Source organism: Chiloscyllium plagiosum, chromosome 2 (genome assembly GCF_004010195.1).
Source record: "Chiloscyllium plagiosum isolate BGI_BamShark_2017 chromosome 2, ASM401019v2, whole genome shotgun sequence".
Classification (NCBI taxonomy): domain Eukaryota; kingdom Metazoa; phylum Chordata; class Chondrichthyes; order Orectolobiformes; family Hemiscylliidae; genus Chiloscyllium; species Chiloscyllium plagiosum.
Window position 1 is genome coordinate 59,680,026 of NC_057711.1, and position 22,790 is coordinate 59,702,815.

At 39.0% G+C, this 22,790-nt stretch overlaps 1 protein-coding gene across 4 annotated transcripts in view; it reads right to left on the bottom strand.

The window, feature by feature from the left end:
• Positions 1-22,790, bottom strand: part of fbxl17 (F-box and leucine-rich repeat protein 17) — a 778,005-nt gene that overhangs the window by 425,601 nt on the left and 329,614 nt on the right. For all 4 annotated transcript variants that reach the window (XM_043710307.1, XM_043710291.1, XM_043710299.1 and 1 more), the window contains exon 8: positions 20,909-21,039. In XM_043710307.1, coding sequence (XP_043566242.1) covers positions 20,909-21,039 — 131 coding nt within the window. The remainder of the gene's footprint in view (positions 1-20,908; positions 21,040-22,790) is intronic.

Sequence of the window (22,790 nt, forward strand, 5' to 3'; positions counted from 1 at the left end):
TCATCCCCTCCCCCACTCACCTATTGTACTCCATGCTACTTTCTCCCCACCCCCACCCTCCTCTAGCTTATCTCTCCACGCTTCAGGGTCTCTGCCTTTATTCCTGATGAAGGGCTTTTGCCCGAAACGTCGATTTTGCTGTTCCTCGGATGCTGCCTGAACTGCTGTGCTCTTCCAGCACCACTAATTCAAAAAAAATACAGTATTCAATGCTAAGCATAGTTCCTTAAGAGGGATCTGAAAAACACCAGAGAGTGTGAGGTAAAAAAAATTAGCAAGAATAGTCCAAATATTGAAAGACAAGTGTCAAGAGGAGAGATTGGAAAAGTTGCACTGGCTCTCCTTCATGAAGATGAGAGTTACAGAAGATTTGATAAAGTGTTCTAAATTATGAGGGGTTTGAATAAAGTAGAACTGAAGGTGACATAAGAGAAAATATTTTCATGGAGCATGTGGTTAAGATCTGGGCTACCCTACTTGCTGTGTGATGGAAGCAAATTCAAAAACAACTTACAAAAACGACTGAATATTTATGTGAAGAGAAAATTCTCCAGGGGTCCGGTAAAAAAAAACAGAAAAATGGAACTAATTGAATTACCCTTGCAAAGAGCTGGCACAGATACAACAGGCCATATGACTTTTCTTCCTGCTGTGTCTAATCCCAAGCTATTTCATGTCCCCTTTTTGCCCTCCTGATTTCCATCTTAAGTATACTCCTACTTCTTTCATACCCTAAGGATTCACTCGATCTATCCTGTCCATACTTAACATATGCTTCCTTCTTTTTCTTAACCAAACCCTAAATTTCTTCAGTCATCCAGCCTTCCCTTTCCCTACCAGCCTTTCCTTTCACCCCAACAGGAATATACTTTCTCTGGATTCTCATTATCTCATTTCTGAAGGCTTCCCATTTTCCAGCTGTCCCTTTACCTGCGAACTTCTGCCCCCAATCAGATTTCGAAAGCTCTTGCCTAATACTGTTAAAATTGGCGTTTCTCCAATTTAGAACTTCAACTTTTAGATCTGGTCTATTCTTTTCCATCAATATTTTAAATCTAATAGAATTATGGTTGCTGGCCTCAAGTGCTCCCCCACTGAAACTTCAGTCACCTGCCCTGCCTTACTTCCCAAGAGTAGGTCTAACTTGGGGTTCTGGGTTTCTAATCCAGTGACATTACTAGTACACCACTGCCTTCATCCACGAGGAAACACAACAGCCATTTTTTGAACAGCAAATCTCCACAAACAGCAATGTGATATCAACCAAGCAATCTGCTTTTTTGGGTGATGACTGAGCAATAAATATTGGCCCGGAAATTGGAGGCAGCTTCATGACTAATCTTCAAAACATTGCCAATGGATATTTTACATCCCTAACCCTAATCCAACAGAGCACTGGGGCCTTGGTTTGACTTCTGACTTCAAAGATTGCAACCTCGAAGAAATATCTAGGTTTCAAAACTGTAACACACTTGTTTCTAACAGTTTTAAATTGAGTGCGTAACAGCTATTCCACCTGAAGCAGGTCACCATTACTTTTCTTTTCCTGAATACCCAAGTGACTCAGAAACATAATGGAGAATGTTTAGTATGTATAAATTCTAAAAGCTGATAAAATTCATCTGTCTTATTTTATGAACTTGTACAATTCAATTTCTCTCCTTTCTCCTCTGAATACAATGCTCTCAATGGTACAGACAAGACAGAGAAGTACCTGGCTCATTTGTTCACCTTTGTCATAGTTGACAGGTAGCACATGAATTCTTCACAAATGTGCTTATGCACAATGTGACACCTAGTAATCTAGAGAAGGCATTTATGCTTATCAACCGTTTACAGAAACTATTGAACATGGTGTAATAGGAAGGCAAATCAAACTTCACAATTTTTAAAAATCTGATGCAAGCAGTATACAAGTGACAAAATTATTCTTCAGCACCATAAATGTTACTTTTTCTTTTCACTGGATTGGTCAACTAGATTGACCTTTTCTTGTAATTGTGGCATTTTAACTGGAAAAAAAATCACTACCTCACTTGTTAGGTTAAATACAAGACCAATTTCAATTGTAATTGTGGCAATGTAATTGGGGGAAAAAAAAATCACTACCTCACTTGTTAGGTCAAACACAAGACCAACTTCCATCACCACTGATTTCTGTATTAATATGCATTAATCAGCTTTGTCCAATTTGGTTGATGTAGGGAAAAATTGAAAATAGGTAATCAGTATTAACACAAATGCACTACATCAGTGAGAAAAATCAAAACCAACTGTGAATGCATTTTTCACTCATCAGCTTGGGAGTGTAACAGCTGTCCAAGACAGTAAGCAAAATTGAATGAAAACATTTTTGACCAATTGTGCGGTTTTAACTTCATTAACCATTTTAAATAATTAACTGGAGGTTGCCCAATTCATAAATCAATGTTGCACAATGTATTTGTCTATAAGTTTATTTCTGTGATATGAATTCTTAGTCAGTGAACTTCAAGTATCTTGCATAACTGGATATTTTCTGTTCAAAACACCAGAACTGTAGAATTGTTCAAAAGGCAATATTACAAAAATTCCTACTGCTACAGTCACAATGGACAAAATCTGATAATAGAATCCCGAGCCTCAAATAATGCTTATCTTGCTAACACTGATCTCACCTTGCACACACCCTGTGCAATGTAAACTGTATTCCTCTAAATCTTTTTGATCTGCTTGTACTCGTAAACAAAGCTTTTCACTGTACCTCAGTAGACATGACAATAATTAATCTTCCCAACTTCTGAATGATATGGAAATGGCAAGTCAATTGAGAAAATATGGCACAATGGTAAGAAATTAGATTGTCAACGCCAAGTAAAAGAGTCCAATTCTCCAACAAATGTTTGAACAGCAAGACAAGAATCTCATTACTGAGTGGTGAGAGGCCTATTTACAAGATTTAATGCAATTAGTATCTGAGCCTGCCTTATTGGTATACAGTTTCCTATTCTCCCACACTAGAGAAGAGCGAGACTGTGACAATTCATGACATGAAAGACAAAGTTAGTACCTGGTCGTTCCTGCTTGCTGTTTGCACCTCTGAGGCTCCGTTATGCACAGTAGCCACCAATATTGTGGATTATGTCCCAATGCAGTGACCACCCAGAACTCCCTTACTTGAAATTTGGCACTGACATGTATCAGCCTCACCTCATTATCACGATACATCTCCGATCCATTTACAATACAATTCTCCACTTCAATGCTGTACTTTGGAACACATCTGCATCTTTCACTGTAATGCTGCTGCCAGGACACTTTGCAACAAGAACCCATATCACGGATTGGACCAGGATGCATCTTGGCACAACCCGCTTGCTCTCATCGTACTGACCTACTTTGTGCCTACTTGGATAATGACAGAAACACTAATGTTTTTCACCTCATTCAGAATTTAAAAGTTCATAGTATGCAGTTATGTATGTCATGGTATGTTTTGCCACTTTAAGAGAATGGGTCAGGTGACCCAGAGATGGGAGCTAGAGGGGCATCTCGGACCAGCTATGGAGCTGAGAGGACACATGATCAAGTTTTCCTGTTCAAGTTTACCACCCACCTAAATAGTGTTCTATTTATGGTTTGTAGTTTACTAGAACTTAACACTTATATCTTGCCTTGCCGCTTAACATAGATACTAAACCATGCAGCTTTTCATGGTTGTCAGCAGTGATCAGTCACTCAAGGCCATGAACATGTTGCAGCATTATGCTACATCAATGACACACATACACAAACACACGACATATTCTTCAGCCAAATAGCCATTTCTCAAATCTAGTGGATTAGTCCTTGGTAAAGTCAAAGCGGACTGTTGTCAGTCAGAGAGTTCATAACTGTCAGTCAAGGACAGTGAACAATCACCATCCAGGGGCTGGACATAGTCAGATACTTAGGACAATCAAGATCAGTGGTTCTAAGTCACTACAGTCCACAGAGGTGCATGATCAGTCCTGCAAATCCAGTGTAACAAGTCAAGAGCTTCGTGATTAGTCAGTTGGAGAACTGCATAGAGCTTAGTAATTGGGGTGCAATCACTCATCAATTGGTGCTATCCTTCCAATTCAGTCAATGCATGGGCCACAGTCAGTTCTGAGGTTTCTTGGACATGAATGGGGTTCATCAAGAGCCAGTACTGCGGTCGGGAAGCCAGGAAGTCAATTGTGGGGAATGGACGCAGCATGCTGGGATGCAGATGTTGAGCAACTCAACATACATGGAGAGTCGGAGGAAGAGAGATAAGAGAGTATTGGAGGATGTGTGTTAAAAGGCAGGTCATGAATGGCCACCACCACTATGGGGAACAATGCAACATGATGGTTGGTATGGCAGGGAGCTGTAAATGTTGGGAGGTGAAGGTGTAAGTTTAAGAGTTGGATGAGAATTAGTATGTACTCAGTACTGGCCTCAATAGGGGGTACCAGGAACAAAGGTCAGAGGCCCCTTGATTACCAAGCTGAGCCTGCAACTCACTCTGCCAAGAGTGACTTGCATTGGCTTCATATTCATGCGATATGTAACATGTACTGGAAATGGAAAATAACTACAAACATAACCTGGGTGGAATGAATAAGGTTATATTCAGTCTGAGCATGCAGGTTCTAATCATAGACCATAAGAAATAGGAAAAGAGTGGGTCAAGTGGCCCCTCGAGTCCGCTCCATCATTCAATTGAATTGTGGCTGATCTAACATGTCTCATGTCCACTTTCCTACCCTTTCCCCATAACCCTTGAATCCCCTATTGATAAGAATCAATCTTAGCCTTAAATATACATAAGGTCTTGTGAATGATGTGAGCCCTTCAAAGGGCATTTGTATTAATGAGGCACTTACCAGAAGAGATGGAGATCATTTGTAATCATACACTGCATGTGACAATTGTGTGGGGTACATATCCTGGTCACAAGTAATTGTGATCATGTAATTGTCATTACAAATTAATCACTACAAATTCTGCTCCTGCAAAGCAGAAGTAACCACAGACACCTCAGAGCAGAATAGGCTTGAGGGCAGGGAACTGATTGAGGTATACAAAGTTTTGAGAGATACAGACAAGGTAGATAAGGAGAAATATTTCTCCTTAGTCGAGGGGTCTATAACCGGGGGCACAATTTTAAGCTAAAGAGCAGGAGGTTTCAAGGGGATTTGAGGAAAATAACTTTCACCCAGATGATTGTAGGTATTTGGAACTCACTGCCTAAAAGGGTAGTAGAGGTGGGAACCCTCAAGACATTTAAGAACTATTTAGACTAACATTTGAAATGCCACAGAATACAAGGAGATGGACCGAATGCAGGAAAATGGGATAAGAAATGATGGACATTTGATGACTGGCACAGTTACCACAATGGGCTGAATGGCCTATTTCAGTGCTGTAAAACTCTCATGGGTAGCCTGTGTAGCTTGATATTTATAGCTGCAGTTTCAATGATAGTGGATAAGTCATGTGATTATATAAAACAGCAAGATATTTACAAACATGAGTTTGTATTTTCAATGAAGTGACCTATGTGCCTTCAAAGGCTTTTTTCCCATTGCCCTCCCATGGCACGCACTCATAGCTGGTACTGTTTACAGGTGGCCTTTAAAAACAGCACCAGTGCCAGGAATCCCCAGGTAACCCAACAGTGGTGAGTACTTCTGTCATTGCTGAGCAGAAGATGGCATGAGCAAGGCAGAGTGAACAAGGCGAGCTGCAGAGAATAGCATGAAAATACTTACAAGAGCTCATGGAGAGAAATGCTCCATGGAACTCCCTGAAATTTATAGTTAGCTGATCTCGTAAAATTCAGCTCTATGAATTTATAAATGCACATTATCAGAGAAGAGCAGACAGAATATCAGCTGATATGTCTAATCACTATTTTGTAATGAGCTAGGAAATTGGTTGAACTGCAGGACAGAAAGTGCAGGCATAATCAGCAGGTACTCCAATTGGCAGGAGATGATGAGAGGTATACCATGGGTCCTGTATTGGGGCTTCAATTATTCACTATAATTATAAAGGTCCCCAAATGAGATGAAAAAATGCCAAGGTTCTTGAAAAAGCATTAGAAAACCAAGTACGACAATAAATCACATATTAAATCAGATGACAAAATACTTGGTGAAAATGGTGGGTTTAAGGAGTGTCTTGCAGGAGGAAAACAAAAGTGAGGTAGAGGCCATTCTAAGGAAGGGTCACTTGACCCAAAATGTTAACTCTGATTTCTCTTCAGAGATGCTGCCAGACCTGCTGAGTTTTTCCAGTATTTCTGTTTTTATTTGAGGTTGCGAGATAGTGGAAAGGAATTCCAGAGTTTGGGGTTGATAGATGAGGGGAAAGCTACCAATGAAGGGATTAATATCAGGGATGCTTAAAAGTTCAGAATTAGGTGAGTGCAGGTATCTCTGAGAACTACAAGGCTAACAGAGCTTACAAGCAAAGAGACGGGCAACTGAAAATAAAAATGAGCATTTAAAAAAATTAAGACATTGCTTGACAGGAACCAAGTGTAGGTTAGAAAGCACAGGCAATAGGTAAATGGGACATTCTACAATTTATGGTAGCAGAGCTTTAGATGGCTTCAATGTTATGCTGGACAGAAGCAGGGAAGACCACCACAATATTCAATTGTTAGGGCAAAAACAAAACAAAAACAGTGAGGAATAAATTTAAACAGGGAGATTCATGGCATTCTGAAAGTTTATAATACCACTTCACATTCCTCTCCAGACACAAATATTGTGCTCATTATTTACACTTTTATTCTTTCCTTCCTAAGTGTTAGAGCCGTCCATGGTTCTGAGTTAATATAAAATGGCTGCCTGTGGTTTTTAGTTAATATAAAATGGCTGAAAAAGATTGTTAGTTGAAGCAATCATTTTTAGTCAGAATTGTGGCTTCCATAGTTATAGCAATCAGATAAGAAATAAAGAGTCTCATAAAAAAAAAAATCACACAATGGGTTCTTATTAAGAAGAAACAAAAAATGTAGCACAGAGACAATTTTGATAAAGAGATATCCCTGAAAAGCACAGACAGAAGAACCTCTTGCAAGCTATTTAGAAGGGGATAGAAGGAGAAAAGCTTGACTCACATTAGTTAGATCCTTTAGGTGATTGTAATCCCATAGACATAAATAATTAATGGAGTTTTAACTGTAACAGACATTAAGGGATTTAACTGAATTCCTATGGACTGACAGGCTTAGAAAGTAGGGAGAAGCCTCCAGCCTGCTAGCAGGAAGGATTGAACAACAGGTGCAGAAGCCAGCAATATTGGAAAGTGGGTGAATATGATGCATTTGAAAACCCAAAAATAGGCAATGAAGTTGTTCAGTCAACAACATGAAATCATGGCAAAATCTACAACAGTCTATCAATTGCTCATACAGTTACATAATTGATCTGAATGGAGGCATATGTAATCAATAACACAATCGGTTTTTAAATGCTAAGCAGGCTGAAAACAAGTGTAAAGAAGTTTATATCTTTCATTTATTCAGGGAAGAACCTTTGGTCCCCCAAAAGGTTTTCTTCCCAACAGTGTAACATCAATAAACTCTTCAATACTGGAAGTGGACTCCGAATGTTGAGTGATTCATTTAATCATTCCGCACCAACACAATGATAAAAGTTAATATAAACATAACTCTCCATTGAGTGTCTGGTGAAAGGTCAACTGCAGTACCAAAGGTTGATGCATTTCCACATTTGGCTTTCCTAATTGGTTTGACATAACCGGAAGCTGAATATCCAGACATATGAGTTAACAAAACTTCAAAGAAGGTATTTGAACCAGCAAGTGGCTCACTATTCAACAGTTTCAGTCAATGAGTTTGAACATATGTTGGAAATTCAAACTTCAAAGTTTGTAAAGTTCATCCAGCTGTGGAACAAGTGCATGATACAATTTTTTGAGTTGACTTTGAACCCTGCTGGAAGCAATAGTAATATAGGGCATGGGGGTGTGAAATCTACATACTTGCTGTCTGAACTAATTTCCTTGAGGTAGGCAAAATGGGCTTACTATACATCCATCATTGTACCAGACATGTAGACAATGTCAGACAAATGAGGCTAATTAAGCTGAGTATGCACAAACATTTAAAACTATTTTAAGATTTTGGTTCAGTGGAAAATGGAAACTCTCTCATATATTGTTTATCAAACAAGCACATTTTATTTACAGAGCTCAGAAAGAGCAACCAAAATCTTCGAATGTGAGAAATCATGCAAGAATGAACCAAATCAAGGTTTCTGAGTAATACATTACCCACGAGGGAGAGGAACAAGATGCAATTCGTAACTTTTTCCACTTCAAACCAGCGTCTACAGGAAAACAACACATACGGACCAAATATTGAATTACATAAGTAATTACCCCAACATCCACAAACGAAGCTGCATCAGAACATTATTCCAACTAGCCACCACACACTGCAGCACAGAGGAACTACACAGAGCAGAGAAAAATCACCTATACAGTGTATTCAAAAAGAACAGGTACCCAATGAACACAGTCTGCAAATTTCTCAGCAACAAGTCCAAACAAGCAGACAAACTCGTTCAAAAATCCTAGCCACTCTCCCCTACATCAAAGGCATCTCAGAAATGACTGCCAGACTACTCAGACACCTTGGCATCATGGTAGCCCACAAATCCACCAACACACTAAAACAGCAGCTAATGAACTTGAAAGACTCCGTACAGACAACAAGCAAAACTAATGTTATTTACAAAATACCATGCAAGGACTGTAACAAACACTAGATGGGACAAACAGGCAGAAAACTAGCCACCAGGATACATGAACATCAACTAGCCACAAAATAACACAACCCTCTTTCACTAGTATCCTTACACACAGAGGACGAAGGACACCACTTCGACTGGGACAACACATCCATTCTAGGACAAGCCAAACAGAGATACGCACGAGAATTCATAGGAGCATGCTATTCCAACTGGAACTCTATCAATAAACGCATCGAGTTAGACCCCCATCGACAACCTCTTGAAAAAACAGGTAATGATGTCACCACAGGAAATGACATCAACCACCCAAAGAAATCCAAACATATAAATAGAAAGCAGGAATTATCAACAGTGCTTTACCTGAAAGCCCACTGAAGATGTTACCTAGTTGGGTGACAAAATGTCTAGAAATGAACTTTCCAGCTCAGCGAGCCAACGTACATCCAGTCTTGAAAAGAGTCTACATTGCAGAAGAGGGGGTACTGGAGGAGTTAAAACACAAAGGTAGATAAATCCTGGGACCTGATCAAGTGCATCCCAGGAAATTGTGGGAAGCTATGGAAGAAATTGCAGGACCCCAACAGAGATATATGTATCATGAACAGCAGGTAAGATGCTGGAAATATGCAGGGTACTTAATGTTGTGCCATTACTCAAGAAAGACTGCAAGTAGAAGCCAGGGAGCTACAGTCCAGTGAGCCTAACACCATTGATAGGTAAGTTGTTGGAGGGGATTCTAAGATCTACATGCATTTGGAAAGGCAAGGATTGATGAGGGATAGTCCGTATGGCTTCCAGGAAGAAGGTGCACTTTCCTTCATCAGTCAGAGCATTGAATACATGAGTTGGTTATGTCACTTTATCACTGTACAAGACATTGGTAAGGCCATATTTGGAGTACTGCATACAATTCTGGTTACCTTGTTAGGAAGGAGTACAAAAAATATTTACAAGGATGTTATCAAATCTGGAAAGTTTAAGTTATAGGACAGGCTAGATAGACTAGGACTTACTTCCCAGGAGCATGGGAGGCTGAAGCGTGACCTTATGGGGGTTTATAAAATCATGAGGGGCATAGATAAGGTGAATAGCTAAGGTATTTTCCCAACAGAAGTCCAAAACTAGATGGCATAGGTTTAAGATGAGAGAGGAAAGATTTAAGAGATCTTAGGGACCAACTTTTTCATAGAAGGTGGTATGTATATGGAATGAGCTGCCAGATGAAATGCTAGAGGGGGTACATTTACAACATTTAAAAGATGTTTGGATAGATACATGGAGCAGAAAGGTTTAGAGGGATAGGGGTCAAACGCAGGCAAAGGGGACTAGTTCTGTTTCGGAAATATGGTCAGGATGGACAAGTTGGGCCAAAGGGTCTGTTTCCATGCTGTATGACTCTATCACCAAATATCAGTCCCAGTGATTTACAGCTTACGACCATCTTCTCCAGGGATGTTAGAAGCCAGTAATGCTCATATCCCATGAATGTATAAAAAGAAATTGGAATTGAAGAAGAAAAGGAAGTTGAAGAAGCCAACTCCTCTTATCATATAGGAATTTTAGTGGTGTTTGGAAACACACACGTTACAATTTGGCACAGGCAGTGTTGTATGATAAGAACAACATACAAAACAAATCACAGAACTGATCAGGAATGTACACTTCCACAATCCACTCAACTATGGAAGATATAAACAAAAACTAGCTCACATTATTTAGAGGGCAACAGACATATTACAGGCATTAACTGTTGATTTAAGTGTTGTTGGCTTAATTAGTAGAATATAGCAAAGCGTACATTGCAATATGCAGTCTTTGAGAGCAATATTTATTACTTGACAAAAGCCATCAGAGCAACTGAAATTCTATCAGTCTTCGTAAAAAGCCCAGGCAGCTTTCTGGCAGCCAGAATCTCAGTAAATGTAAACCATATTCAGCATTGGTAATTCACATGAAATCTACTGAAAGTGCCCTTCTTGATTAATCGCTAGCTAGGTAATAATAGATTTTGTATTAAAAAAGCATTATCTGTATACGAATACATGTTGAACTCCCACTGATCTCTGCATAATGCATTCATTAATGCTGGATTCAGCCTCTGAGTCTCTATTGTAAGGTACAAATAATAGTCAAATATATTTGCTGTCATTTATCAAAGATCACAAATATGCAACAGGTCTCTTTTCAATGTTACTTGAAACCCTCAGGAAAACAACATTTGAAATGAAAGAATTCCGCAATATTCAAAGGTTATTTGTTGCATTTTAAAATATCAACCTAGGCTGGGTATCCAGAAGTGACATTGCCACTGTTCTTGTTGTTAATCTGACAATGAGAAACAGCCACAGAGATTAAGAATTCTCTATGCAAATATTTGCATACCAGCAGACAAGCCTGCAATCCAGTGTCTGCTCCTCAATTTACTAAACGAGACAGACTTGGCTGATGGATAGTTGCCAGATACACGTCTTTATTCATCAGACATTACAGACCTACATTGAATGATGATGATCTACCCAGGTGAATGAACATCAACCAGGGACTTACACAAGTAGGAGATATTCAATGGAATGCAAATTCATTATTCAGTGGAATTCAATTTCAGTCTGTTTAATATTGAAGAACAAAGTGCAGAATGTGTTAAGAGGGAAAGCAAAGTCTAAGGGATGACTTGTATCAAATGTACTCCCCTTTATAATATGCAAAATTAATAGACAACGTTCCAAAAAAAAAAGCATAACTGGTATTGATTTCTCATATTGGGCTTCTATTCTCAAAGTTTCAATAAGGTCACTGGAACAATATTTACAATGATGTAGAGAGGATCCATGATGACTGAGTGTTCAGAGACTTACATTGTTTAGAAGTTTTCCTTGGCTTGGAAAACCATACGACAGAGACTTGAAACAGTAGATTCCCAAGCTCCTAAGTGCTCCTGAGATCTCAGGTGGTCTTCAGACCAAATCCTACTTTTTTTCTCATCAAGCAAATCAAAGTTATCATATGGAAGGAAGATCTGACTTGATGTTTCAATGCCAGTCAAATATCTGGTACTTTTTTCAGAAAAAGTCAATCATTCTGAAAGTATTATGAAATAAAAATTTAAACATCTCAAGCACTACAGCACTTATTTACATTGTTGAAAACATAGGCAATGTGTGCATGACTCTGATCAATGCAATGATTGTGAACAAATGAACAGGGAACAAGAATATACACTCAGCCCTTTGAGTCTGCTCCACAATTCAATAAAATCATTGCTGAGTTTATTTTAACCTCATCACTATATTCCTGCTTATCACCAATAATCTTTCATTTTCCTTATAATCAAATATATATGTACCCCACCTTAAAAATATTTAAAGATTCTGCATCCAATGCCTTGAGAAGGAGAGAATTCCAAAGACACTCAGCCCTCAGAGAGAAAAATATGTTTGAGCAAATTACTGCCGATGCTGGAAAACATACTGAAAACAAGTAGTGCTGGAAATTACAGCGGGTCACGCTGTGATTTACATGTTTTTTTGCTTTCAGATATATGTTTCCTTATCTTTGTCTTAATTGGGTGATCCCTTATTTTTAAACTATGATCCCTACATTCTCCCTAAAGACAAAACATCCTTTTGGCATCTACCTCGTCAAGTCCCCACAGGATCTGATACGTTTCAACTAAGTCCTCTCTAACTTTTCTAAACTTCGGTGGATATAAGCGTAGCCTGTTTAGGCAACAGTTCATTCCAGGTAATAGTCCAGTAAACCTTTTCTGAACTGCTTCCAGTGTATTAACATCCTATCGGTATTATGACCAGTACAGTACACAGTACTCCAGATTCAGTTTCACCAATTCCCTGTATAGCAGAAGCATAACCTCCTTACTCGGTCATTGGATTTTCCTCGTTATACAACTTAAGGTTCTATTAGCTTTCCTGATTATTTCTTGTGTCCTCATACAAACTTTCTGCAATTCATGCACAAGGACACCCAGATATCTCTGCATCTCAGAGCTCTACAATCTTTCATCATTTAACTAATATGCTTTCTTTTTATTCTGTTCAATTGGGGATCTTCACATTTTCCCACATTGCAGTGCATTTGCCAGATCTTTGTCCACTCACTTAACCGATTGATATTCCCTTCATTTTCCTAGATATCTCGGTGTTACCTGCAAATTTAGCAACCATACCTTTCATCTCTGTTTCCTGCTTGTGCCTCCCTCCCTTTTTGAATAAATGAGTCACAGAGTCATAGAGACATACAGCACAGAAACAGACTCTTCCGTTCAACTCATCCACACCAACCAGATATTCCAACCTAATCTCGTCCCACTTGCCAGCACCCGGCCCATATCCCTTCAAACCCTTCCTATTCATATACCCATCTAGATGCCTTTTAAATGTTGTAATTGTACCAGCCTCCACCATTGCCTCTGGCAACTCATTCCATACACGCGCCACTCTCTCTATGTGAAAACATTGCCCCTTAGATCTCTTTTACATCTTTCCCCGCTCACCCTAAACCTGTACTCTCTCATTCTGGTCTTCACCACCTCAGGGATATGACTTTGTCTATTTACCCTATCCATGTCCATCATGATTTTGTAAACCTTTATAAGGTCACCCCTCAGCCTCTGAGACTCCTTGGAAAACAGCCCTAACCTCTCCCTGTAGCTCAAATTCTCCAACCCTGGCAACATCCTTGTAAGTCTTTTCTGAACCCTTTGAACTCCTCCGTCCTTTCAATTCTGATTTACAGCTATTTCTGAGCTGCCACATGCATCCACTCTAGTGAAGAGTGACACAAAGTATTTGTTCAATTCATCTGCCATCTCTTTCTCCTTCATTACTAATTCCACAGACATTTTTCTACACATCCAACACTTACTTTGTTAACTCTTTTCATTTCTAAATGTCTGAATAAATTTTGCCAATCTGTTTTTATATTTTTGACTATAAGAAACTAAGGTAGTTACAATGAAGAATTTAAGGTCTGGGGAGTGGAGCCTGAGGAGTTTTCAGCACATACAGACTTCAAAAGCACAAACAGAAGAAACTAAAAGCACCAGAAAAAGCAAAGTTCTAAAATCTGCTATATGGATGTCTCAACATAGAATTCATCAGCTTAAAAATCTCCCCACTCCCCACCTTATCCCAGGTTCAGCCCTCCCTCTCCAACCCACTTCCGTGACCTGACCTAACCTGTCCAACTTGCTTCCCTCCTATCCGCTCCACCCTTCCCACTGACCAATCTCGATCATCTCCTACCCACATCCCACCTACCTTTCCCCAGCACTACTCCCCTCCCCCTATTTATTTCTCAGACCCCTTCCCTGTCCTGATGAACGGTCCTGCTCTTGCTCCTCTGATGCTGCTTGGCCTGCTGTGCTTCTTCCAGCTCCACATTTTATCAACTCTGCAATCCTCACTAGCTCCAAGTTGACTGGGATTATGGAAATCAGTTGTAAGTTATCACGATTCTCCTGTTCATTCATGGTCTTCCTCAGGGCTCTGAAGGATGAGTGGGAGAATTCTCTCAGAAATTCACCTCAATAAAATTTGGAACAAGAACTCAAAAGTAACAGAAGAGTAATGCTTAAAAACAAAAACAAAAACAATGGAAGAAATAAAAACACAGCTCTAGCAGCAGGACTAAAACACAGATCATCAGATGTTGGCGCCCTCAGTATGCACTGGCACTTCATCTCGCACCACAACTTCAGGATCATTTACGTGTTTCTTAGGAATGGCAGAGCTAGCTATTCAATTTTACAGTAAAAAAGGAAGCCATTTGGCACTTTCCCATGAGTTGCATATCCCTGTAATAGCTACTCATTTCATTCCTCCTATTCCCCTTACCTTTTCTCTCATAACATTCTTTATTTTTTTTAAAACCTGATATGCATTGTGCTTCTCTCACTGCTGAATTCATTTTACTTATGAAGCCCTTCATAAACCTGCACACATCCATCAAATGTCTTCTAAGCCTTCTTTGTTTGAATAAAAAAAAAGAGCCATTGCACCTTTCATTGTTTCTCATGGAGGAGGCTAGGAATCATCAGGGAGCCAGAACTAAATATTTAAGCTTGTCAGTTTAAATTTCAAATGGAACTAGAATGAAATTTTAAGCAACCTAAAAGGTTCACAGCTTAAAACAGGATATAGGATCTAAATGGGTAGCAATAAGCATCAGTCAGCCGCATTTTAGACCCTATCCTATCCATGTAGATTCGACCATTTCTGACCTCATTTTACCAGTAAAGGTAAGCAGAGACTTGGGTGATCAACAGTCAGTTTAATATGGAAGGCCAGAATATGTTACACAGGATAAAGACAAGACATGCAGCCTTTGGGTATGATGGAGTCAACTTCACTGAAGAAGATACAAGAACATTCCTGGAATTGATTTGATTTATTACTGTTACATATACTAAGATACAATGAAATGTATTGCACTCTAACCAACCAAGTCACATCTTACAACAGTACATTAAGGTAACAGAACAGAAGGCAGAACATAGAATTAGACATTTAAGTGATAAGGGCGAATGAAGAGATTAAGGATAATACTATTAATAAGATGATTATATTCAAGAAATTATACAAGGGTCGAATACGTGATAGTCTACATCCAGGAGTGCTGAAGGTGGTGGCTTTGAAGATAGTTGATGCATTGGTAATCACCTTCCAAACTCATGACTACAACAGATATATAAGAATAGCACCACTTGCAAGTTCCCCTCCAAGCCACTCACCATTCTGATTGAAAATATCTCTCCAATCCTTCATTGTCATTATATTGTAATGGTATTGTGGGTGTACCTATAACAAATAGACTGCAGGCAGTTCAAGAAGGCAACTCATCAACAAGCTCTCAAGTGTAACTAGGGTTGGGCAATTAATATTGCCCTTGTCAGTGATGCCCACTTTCCTGTGAATAGATATTTAAAAAATTACTGCCATCTGACATACCAGTGATATTTGTAAAGATTTTCTTTGGACACACAACCCTTCTTCCATTTCAAACTGAATGACATTACTCAAAACAATTAGTCTAATTACCACCCATCTCAAACTTGCCTTTCCTCAAGATTATTGTGAAGTGTGTCACTGCCTTCCAATTTTGTGCCACTCTGCAAAACCCTGGTTAGAATCTCTATCTTTTGTCACATACCCTCCACCTATTCCAAAGTGAAATGATTGAAATGTGTTAATTATTCATTGTTCTTCCTTGTTGAGTTCTCTGCAGCATTTACACAATTAGTCATGCTATTCCTCTCAATCTTCTATTTTCAAGATCCATTTGTCTGTCTTAGTAATGGTAACACAATGATCTATCTGAATGCAATAATCTTTAGCAATGTCAATGGGTTCTCTTTTCAACACAAATAACCATCAGATTTCTCCCAAAATTTGTCTTTTGACCCACCATTTCTTCATCTATATGCCACCCACCAACACCATCATCACAGCGTCAGATTCTAAGAACATATTGCTGATAGCCAGCTTAATATATCGATAACTTTTCTGAACTGCACAATTTACTTCAATTCAGTCAGACTGTTAGTTCAACATTAGGTTATGGATGAGTCAAAATTTTCTCTAGCTGAATATGAATAAGGTTGAAAATTATGTTATTGGCCACGAACTGCTCTTTTGAGACAGAATTCACACAAAATGTTATTTAGTGTGTCTCCATACTATCCAATAGTTATCTGACAGTACCTAAACAAAGCAAATGTATACTCAAAATCAGACTGCATTATCATTATAATTCTTCACACAACAGTGAGGGAAGTAGTATGCCATTTTGCAAATCACAAATATGACTTACTCAGTCAGCAGATAATTGGAACTCTACATAGCCAGCCATATCTTATCAATTCTGAGGAAGGGTCACTGGACCCAAATCATTCACTCTGATTTCTCTCCACAGATGCTGCCAGATCTACTGAACTTTTCCAGCAGTTTGTTTTTGTTATTGATTTCCAGCATTCACAGTTCCTTTGGTTTTAATATCTTATTAGAATATCAAATTGAAACTGTGACAATGACTTCTTATCAGACAATTTGTCCATTTAGTCATAGTCATAGAGATGGACAGCATGGAAATAGACCATTCGGTCCAACTCGTCCATGCCAAACAGATGTCCCAACACAATCTAGTCCCACCTGCCAGCACCCGGCCCATATCCCTCCAAACCCTTCCTATTCATATGCCCATCCAGATGCCTTTTAAATGTTGCAATTGTACTAGCCTCCACCACTTCCTCTGGCAGGTCATTCCATACACTTACCACATTCTGCGTGAAAAAATTGCGCCTTAGGTATCTTTTATATCTCACCCTAACCTATGCCCTCTAACTATGGACACCCTCACCCCAGGGAAGAGATTTTGTCTACTTATCCTATCCATGCCCCTCAATTTTATAAACATCTATAAGGCCACCCCTCAGCCTCCGACGCTCCAGGTAAAACAGCGCGAGCCTGTTCAGCCTCTCCCTGTAGCGCAAATCATCCAACCTTGGCAACATCTTCGTAAATCTTTTCTGAACCCTTTCAAATTTCACAACATCCTTCCGATAGAAAGTAGACCAGAACTGGACGGAATATTCCAACAGTGGCCTAACCAATGTTCACGACATGACCTCTCAACTCCTGTACTCAATACTCTGACTAATACAGGAAAGCATACTAAATGCCTCTTCACTATGTAAGATTTTCCCCAATTGCCCCGTAAATGTAAGCCTCCTATTTATAAAATTCAGTGCACGACAATTTGCTCCAATTAGGGGAGCATCCTTACAATTGTCACTTTGAACGCTCTATGATTGCACTATTAAAGTTTCAGAAAACCTTGAAGTAATTTTAAAACAGCCCTCTCAGCTGCTCATGTACTAAAACAAGGAAGAAAATTACAGCAGAACCATGGACTACAAGAGAGACAGAAATGTGGAAAACAAACTCAAAATATCTGCATTCCTAGAACAAACATTATGAGGACATAAACATTACAAGCTGGATTTCACCACATCACCACATTTCCATGGCTCAAGTAAACTATGAAACATTATTATTTAACTTTATTTTTGACAATCAATTTTTAGTGTGAGGAATTATGGGGTCACAATTGCAAAACTTTGAGCAAAAGAACTAGAAGTAAGATAAGGAGAAACTTCTTTACTCAAGAGAGTTGTGAGGATTAGGAATGTACTGCTTGGGAAAGTGGTGGAGGCTGATTCCATAGGAGGTTTCAAAAGAGAGCTGGATATATATTTGATATATATAAATTTGAATTTAGAGGGCTACAGACATCAGGTTGGAGAATGGGACCAGCTAAGTAGCTCTTTCAAGAGCCAGTACACATACAATCGGTTAAATGGTGTGTAAAATTTATGATTCTAAATAGATAAAAACAACGCAAACACTTTTCACATGAGATCATCAATAGGTCAACAAATGTGCATGGTTAACACATGAGTCTTAAGAATACAGACAGTATCCAATCTCTGTTCAATTAGTCCATTAGACTAAAACACCAAAATGTTTTAACTGGCTTCAGTCTTGCTGGTTCAAGGAAGAAAAATAATCTGTGGTTGTTGTCCTTATTGATATCTTGGGATCGCCAGTTAAAGCAAGTTGTGGGGATATTTGGTGAATGAACAGTCCCTGTTCTACCTGCTTCCTGCCAATTTTTTTTTTAAACACATGCATAGAAAAAATTGCTACATAAAAGGGGACAGTTGTGATCTCAGGAAGAAGTCAACACTTGTAGAAGTAAAGGAGGAATTTTTATCCAATCAATCTGGACTAGATTTAGTGCAAGGTCTGAGATCTGAAGAATACGACCAACTACTCAAATTACTCTGTTTAGTACATTTTCATAGTTCTCCTTTTAAGCATTTTAACATAGCTGTTCTCGATATATATCTATAAAAGATCAATTCAAAAAAATCCTGTGGACATGAGGAGAAACTGCTGAAAGAACAATCAAGAGTGGGATTAACATCAGTCGAAAGGTGCCACAGCACTTGTTCAGGTTAAATCTATTTGAACTAAGCATGAATTTTTTTTTGAAGGACTGTTTGAGTGAGCACAAGGAAAATACAAAAATCTATCGACAATGAATGTGTAATTTGTTTTGGTCAAACACGTCCTAATATGTCTTCAAAGCGAGATATGCAATCAGTCATCAACTTTGTTTCCAAGTTTTACACTGTACAATTTGTTTTGTTTGACAAGAAAATCTATTTGAAAATATGTTGCCTGAAAAGCGCAGCAGGCCAGGCAGGATCCATGGAGCAGGAGAATCTTGCCTGAAACGTCGATTCTCCTGCTCCTTGGATGCTGCCTGACCTGCTGCGCTTTTCCAGCAACACATTTTCAGCTCTGATCTCCAGCATCTGCAGTCCTCACTTTCCCCAAGAAAATCTATTTGCAAAAATCAGCACTATAACGAAGGGTGATCTTGGTTTTGGGAAGGATAGTATGTAATAAAGGCAACAGTGGCTCAGCAGCCAATTTAACATTTCATCTGACTTACTTTTTCGTTGTCGTCGCTGGAAAAGAAAATTGATCAATCTGACCTCCACAGTGTTCATAAACAAATCAAAGTGTTTCCAATTTATTTCATAGGCATTCAGTAAAATGACTCACAATTAATGCAATCTAACCAAAATTAAATTCTTCACAATAATTTCATGTAATAAACATTCAAATTAATTTAAAATTCAAGCCATATCAGCCAGCAAGAAACCAACGCTGTGGATTGCATTTAATCCTCTTAACTAATTTGAAGTGTTGCTATGCTAAAGCTGCTTTCACTCATGAACTAACGAATGATCAACTAACCATCTATTCAAACAACCAATTAACAAATCATTTTCAAATGATTTAATTTTAAAAATGAGTGAACAAAGTCATACAGTACAGAAACATACCCTTCAGTCCAACTAGTCCATGCCATCTAAAGTTTTCCAGACTAAACTATTTCTACTTGCCTGCATTTGACCAATATTCCTCTAAACCTTTCCTTTTCATGTACCTATCCAAATGTCTTTTAAATGTTGTAACTGTACCTGCATCTACCACTTCCGCTGACAGTTCATTCCACCTCTGTGTAAAAAGTTAGCCTCTCAGGTCACTTTTAAATCTTTGTCCTATCACGTTAAAAATATACCCCCTAGTTTTGAACACCCCCACTTTAGGGAAAAGACCTTTTGATGATTTTATAAAACTCGAAGGTCACCACTCAGCCTCCTACACTCGAGTGAAAAACATCCCATCCTTATAACTCAAATCCTCCAATTATGGCCACATCCTGATAATTTAGTTCTGAACCTTCTCTAATTTAACATCCTTCCTACAGCAGAGTGACCAGAACTGTATGTACTACTCCAAAAGGGGCCTCACCAACGTCCTGTGCAACCTTAACATGATACCCAACTCCTATACTTAAAGATCTGAGCAATAAAAGCAAGCATGCTAAACACCTTCTTAACCACCCTGTCTAGATTAGATTACATTACAGTGTGGAAACAGGCCCTTCGGCCCAACAAGTCCACACCGACCCGCCGAAGCACAACCCACCCATAACCCTACATTTACCCCTTACCTAACACTACGGGCAATTTAGCATGGCCAATTCACCTAACCTGCACATCTTTGGACTGTGGGAGGAAACCGGAGCACCCGGAGGAAACCCACGCAGACACGGGGAGAACGTGCAAACTCCACACAGTCAGTCGCCTGAGGCGGGAATTGAACCCGGGTCTCAGGCGCTGAGAGGCAGCAGTGCTAACCACTGTGCCACCGTGCTGCCCACAAGTTACCTGTGAGGCAACTTGCAAAGAACTACGTATCTGAACCTCTACGTCTCTTTGTTTGACAACACTACCCAGGGCCTGACCATTAACTGGATAAGTCCTGCCTTTGATTTCTTGAATGACTGATTCAACAAATATTGAAGACTTTTTAAAAACATAAATGTTGCCACACTGAGTTAGAAATAAAATCAACACAACACAGGAATTAAGTTTGGCTGCAAGACCCAAATATGTGGCAACAAGTGAAAATTGCACTTTTCTTGAGTTTGAACAGTTTATATTAATCTAACACATGCAGAAAGTACAGCTGTACCTGTCATTAATGGTCCAGTTCAGACAAAGATTCAGAGAGCTTAAGTTTCTGCACCTCTTGACCACTTCCATTATGGTTTCATTATTTAGCTCGGTTATGTGGCGCAGGTCCAAACTGGTGAGCTCCTTCAGCTTCGAAGGGAAAAGGAAAATTTTGAAAATACATCATTGAAGAAATATCTTGTAAAGCACAATAAATTAACTGTAACAGGGTATGCAGAATTATTTTCATGACAAGTACTTTTGACTATATGAGACAAACAGTACGATGCAATTGAGGAGAAAATTACACAAGTATTTGAGGAAGAAATAAAAGAATGTGTTGATACGATTAAGTAAAATGCAAGGAGTTTTGAATGGAATATCAACACCTCACAGACCAACTGACCTAAATAGCTTGTCTCTTGTAATGACCATGTTATATTTAATCCTAAATTCCCATTTACTGAAATTAGAAATGGCTATTTAATAAACAGGCAACAGCTTGTCATGCATCACCTCACCATTTCATTCTTATGTCCTCTGACTTCCCTAACCCTATCCCTACCATTCGGTGCTCAGCAACCTTCCTACTCTCCAGACATGTCAGACTGTACTCCTGCTTAGGTAGGATGACAGCATCACAATATGCCTCTCTTGACATTCTCCAAATGCACTATTGTGACACCAATCACCTGTCTCCTTAAAAACAGCAATCACAACTAGCCCATCCTTTACTCTTGCTCGATTGCTCAACCTCCATCTCATCTAACTAGCCAGCCCAGTGTTAGTCTCACAGTCTCTGCCAGTAGATCAGTTTTTGCTACATCTTTTCAGATCACCATCCAGAATTTCCATTGATTCATGAACAACTTGCTTGAAACTGTGAGCCTATTCTGAATGACCAGCATCAACATCATAGCCTTGATGGAAAACTTGATGTAGGGGAATGATGAAATCTTTGACATGGTTTGCTTCCAGAAGGGTGCTTTACTTGATGTGGCAATGCTTATGTTATTCCTCTTAACAAACAAAACTCATGGTGAATATCATTGGTATTGAAGTATCCATCAGACATTTATTACAACAAACTGTTATGTAAAAACATTATATTCTTCAGGTACATTAGTGCCTGGATTAATGTTTAGCTATGAAATTAAATAAAATAGCATGACTCTTGCAGCGTGTAATGTCCCACATGATCTTCAGGATAATAAGGAACATAAGACTTTTATAACCTCAGGTCACATCCGATAATATGATGATATCATGAGCATATTTCTTGGAAGTACACCAACATACTGAATCTTTACCCTAAATAAAGCTTCTCCATCTAACTGTATCTTTTACTGCTTGCCTCACACAGACCATCACAGTGGTGACATGGTTCCTATTAAAAAAATCAGATCGAGACTTTCTTCTAATTGGTCTGGCACTTCGACCATGTCCTTTTGCTCCTTGAGGTTTTGCTTTGTTAATCTACAATTGTTCATGTGATTATTTGTTTTGTCCCCCAGATCATTTTCAGGAATGAAATGGATCAAGTGGATCAAATGTCTTACAGGGAACCTTTAAGCAATAAAACATAAGACCATGGAAAAGGGTAAGAAGCAATTGAAGGAAAAATACTCAATTGGGGATTGCTAGCTTCAGTTGGATGACAATGAATCCCATTTTAATGGACTAGAGTCATGGACTGGCAGGAGTTAAACTCTAAGATTAAGCCTTGAAAGTGACTGGATATCGTTGAGATACATTCCTGTGGAGGGGAAAGGATGAATAAGAGTTCCCTGTATAATGAGAAAAATAGCTATGAAGCTGAAAAAGGCAGCGTATATGGTTACCAGATTGATAATCTAAGTAGGAAGTAGATTGAATGCAGAAAATTCAGTTAGGTTAGGGTG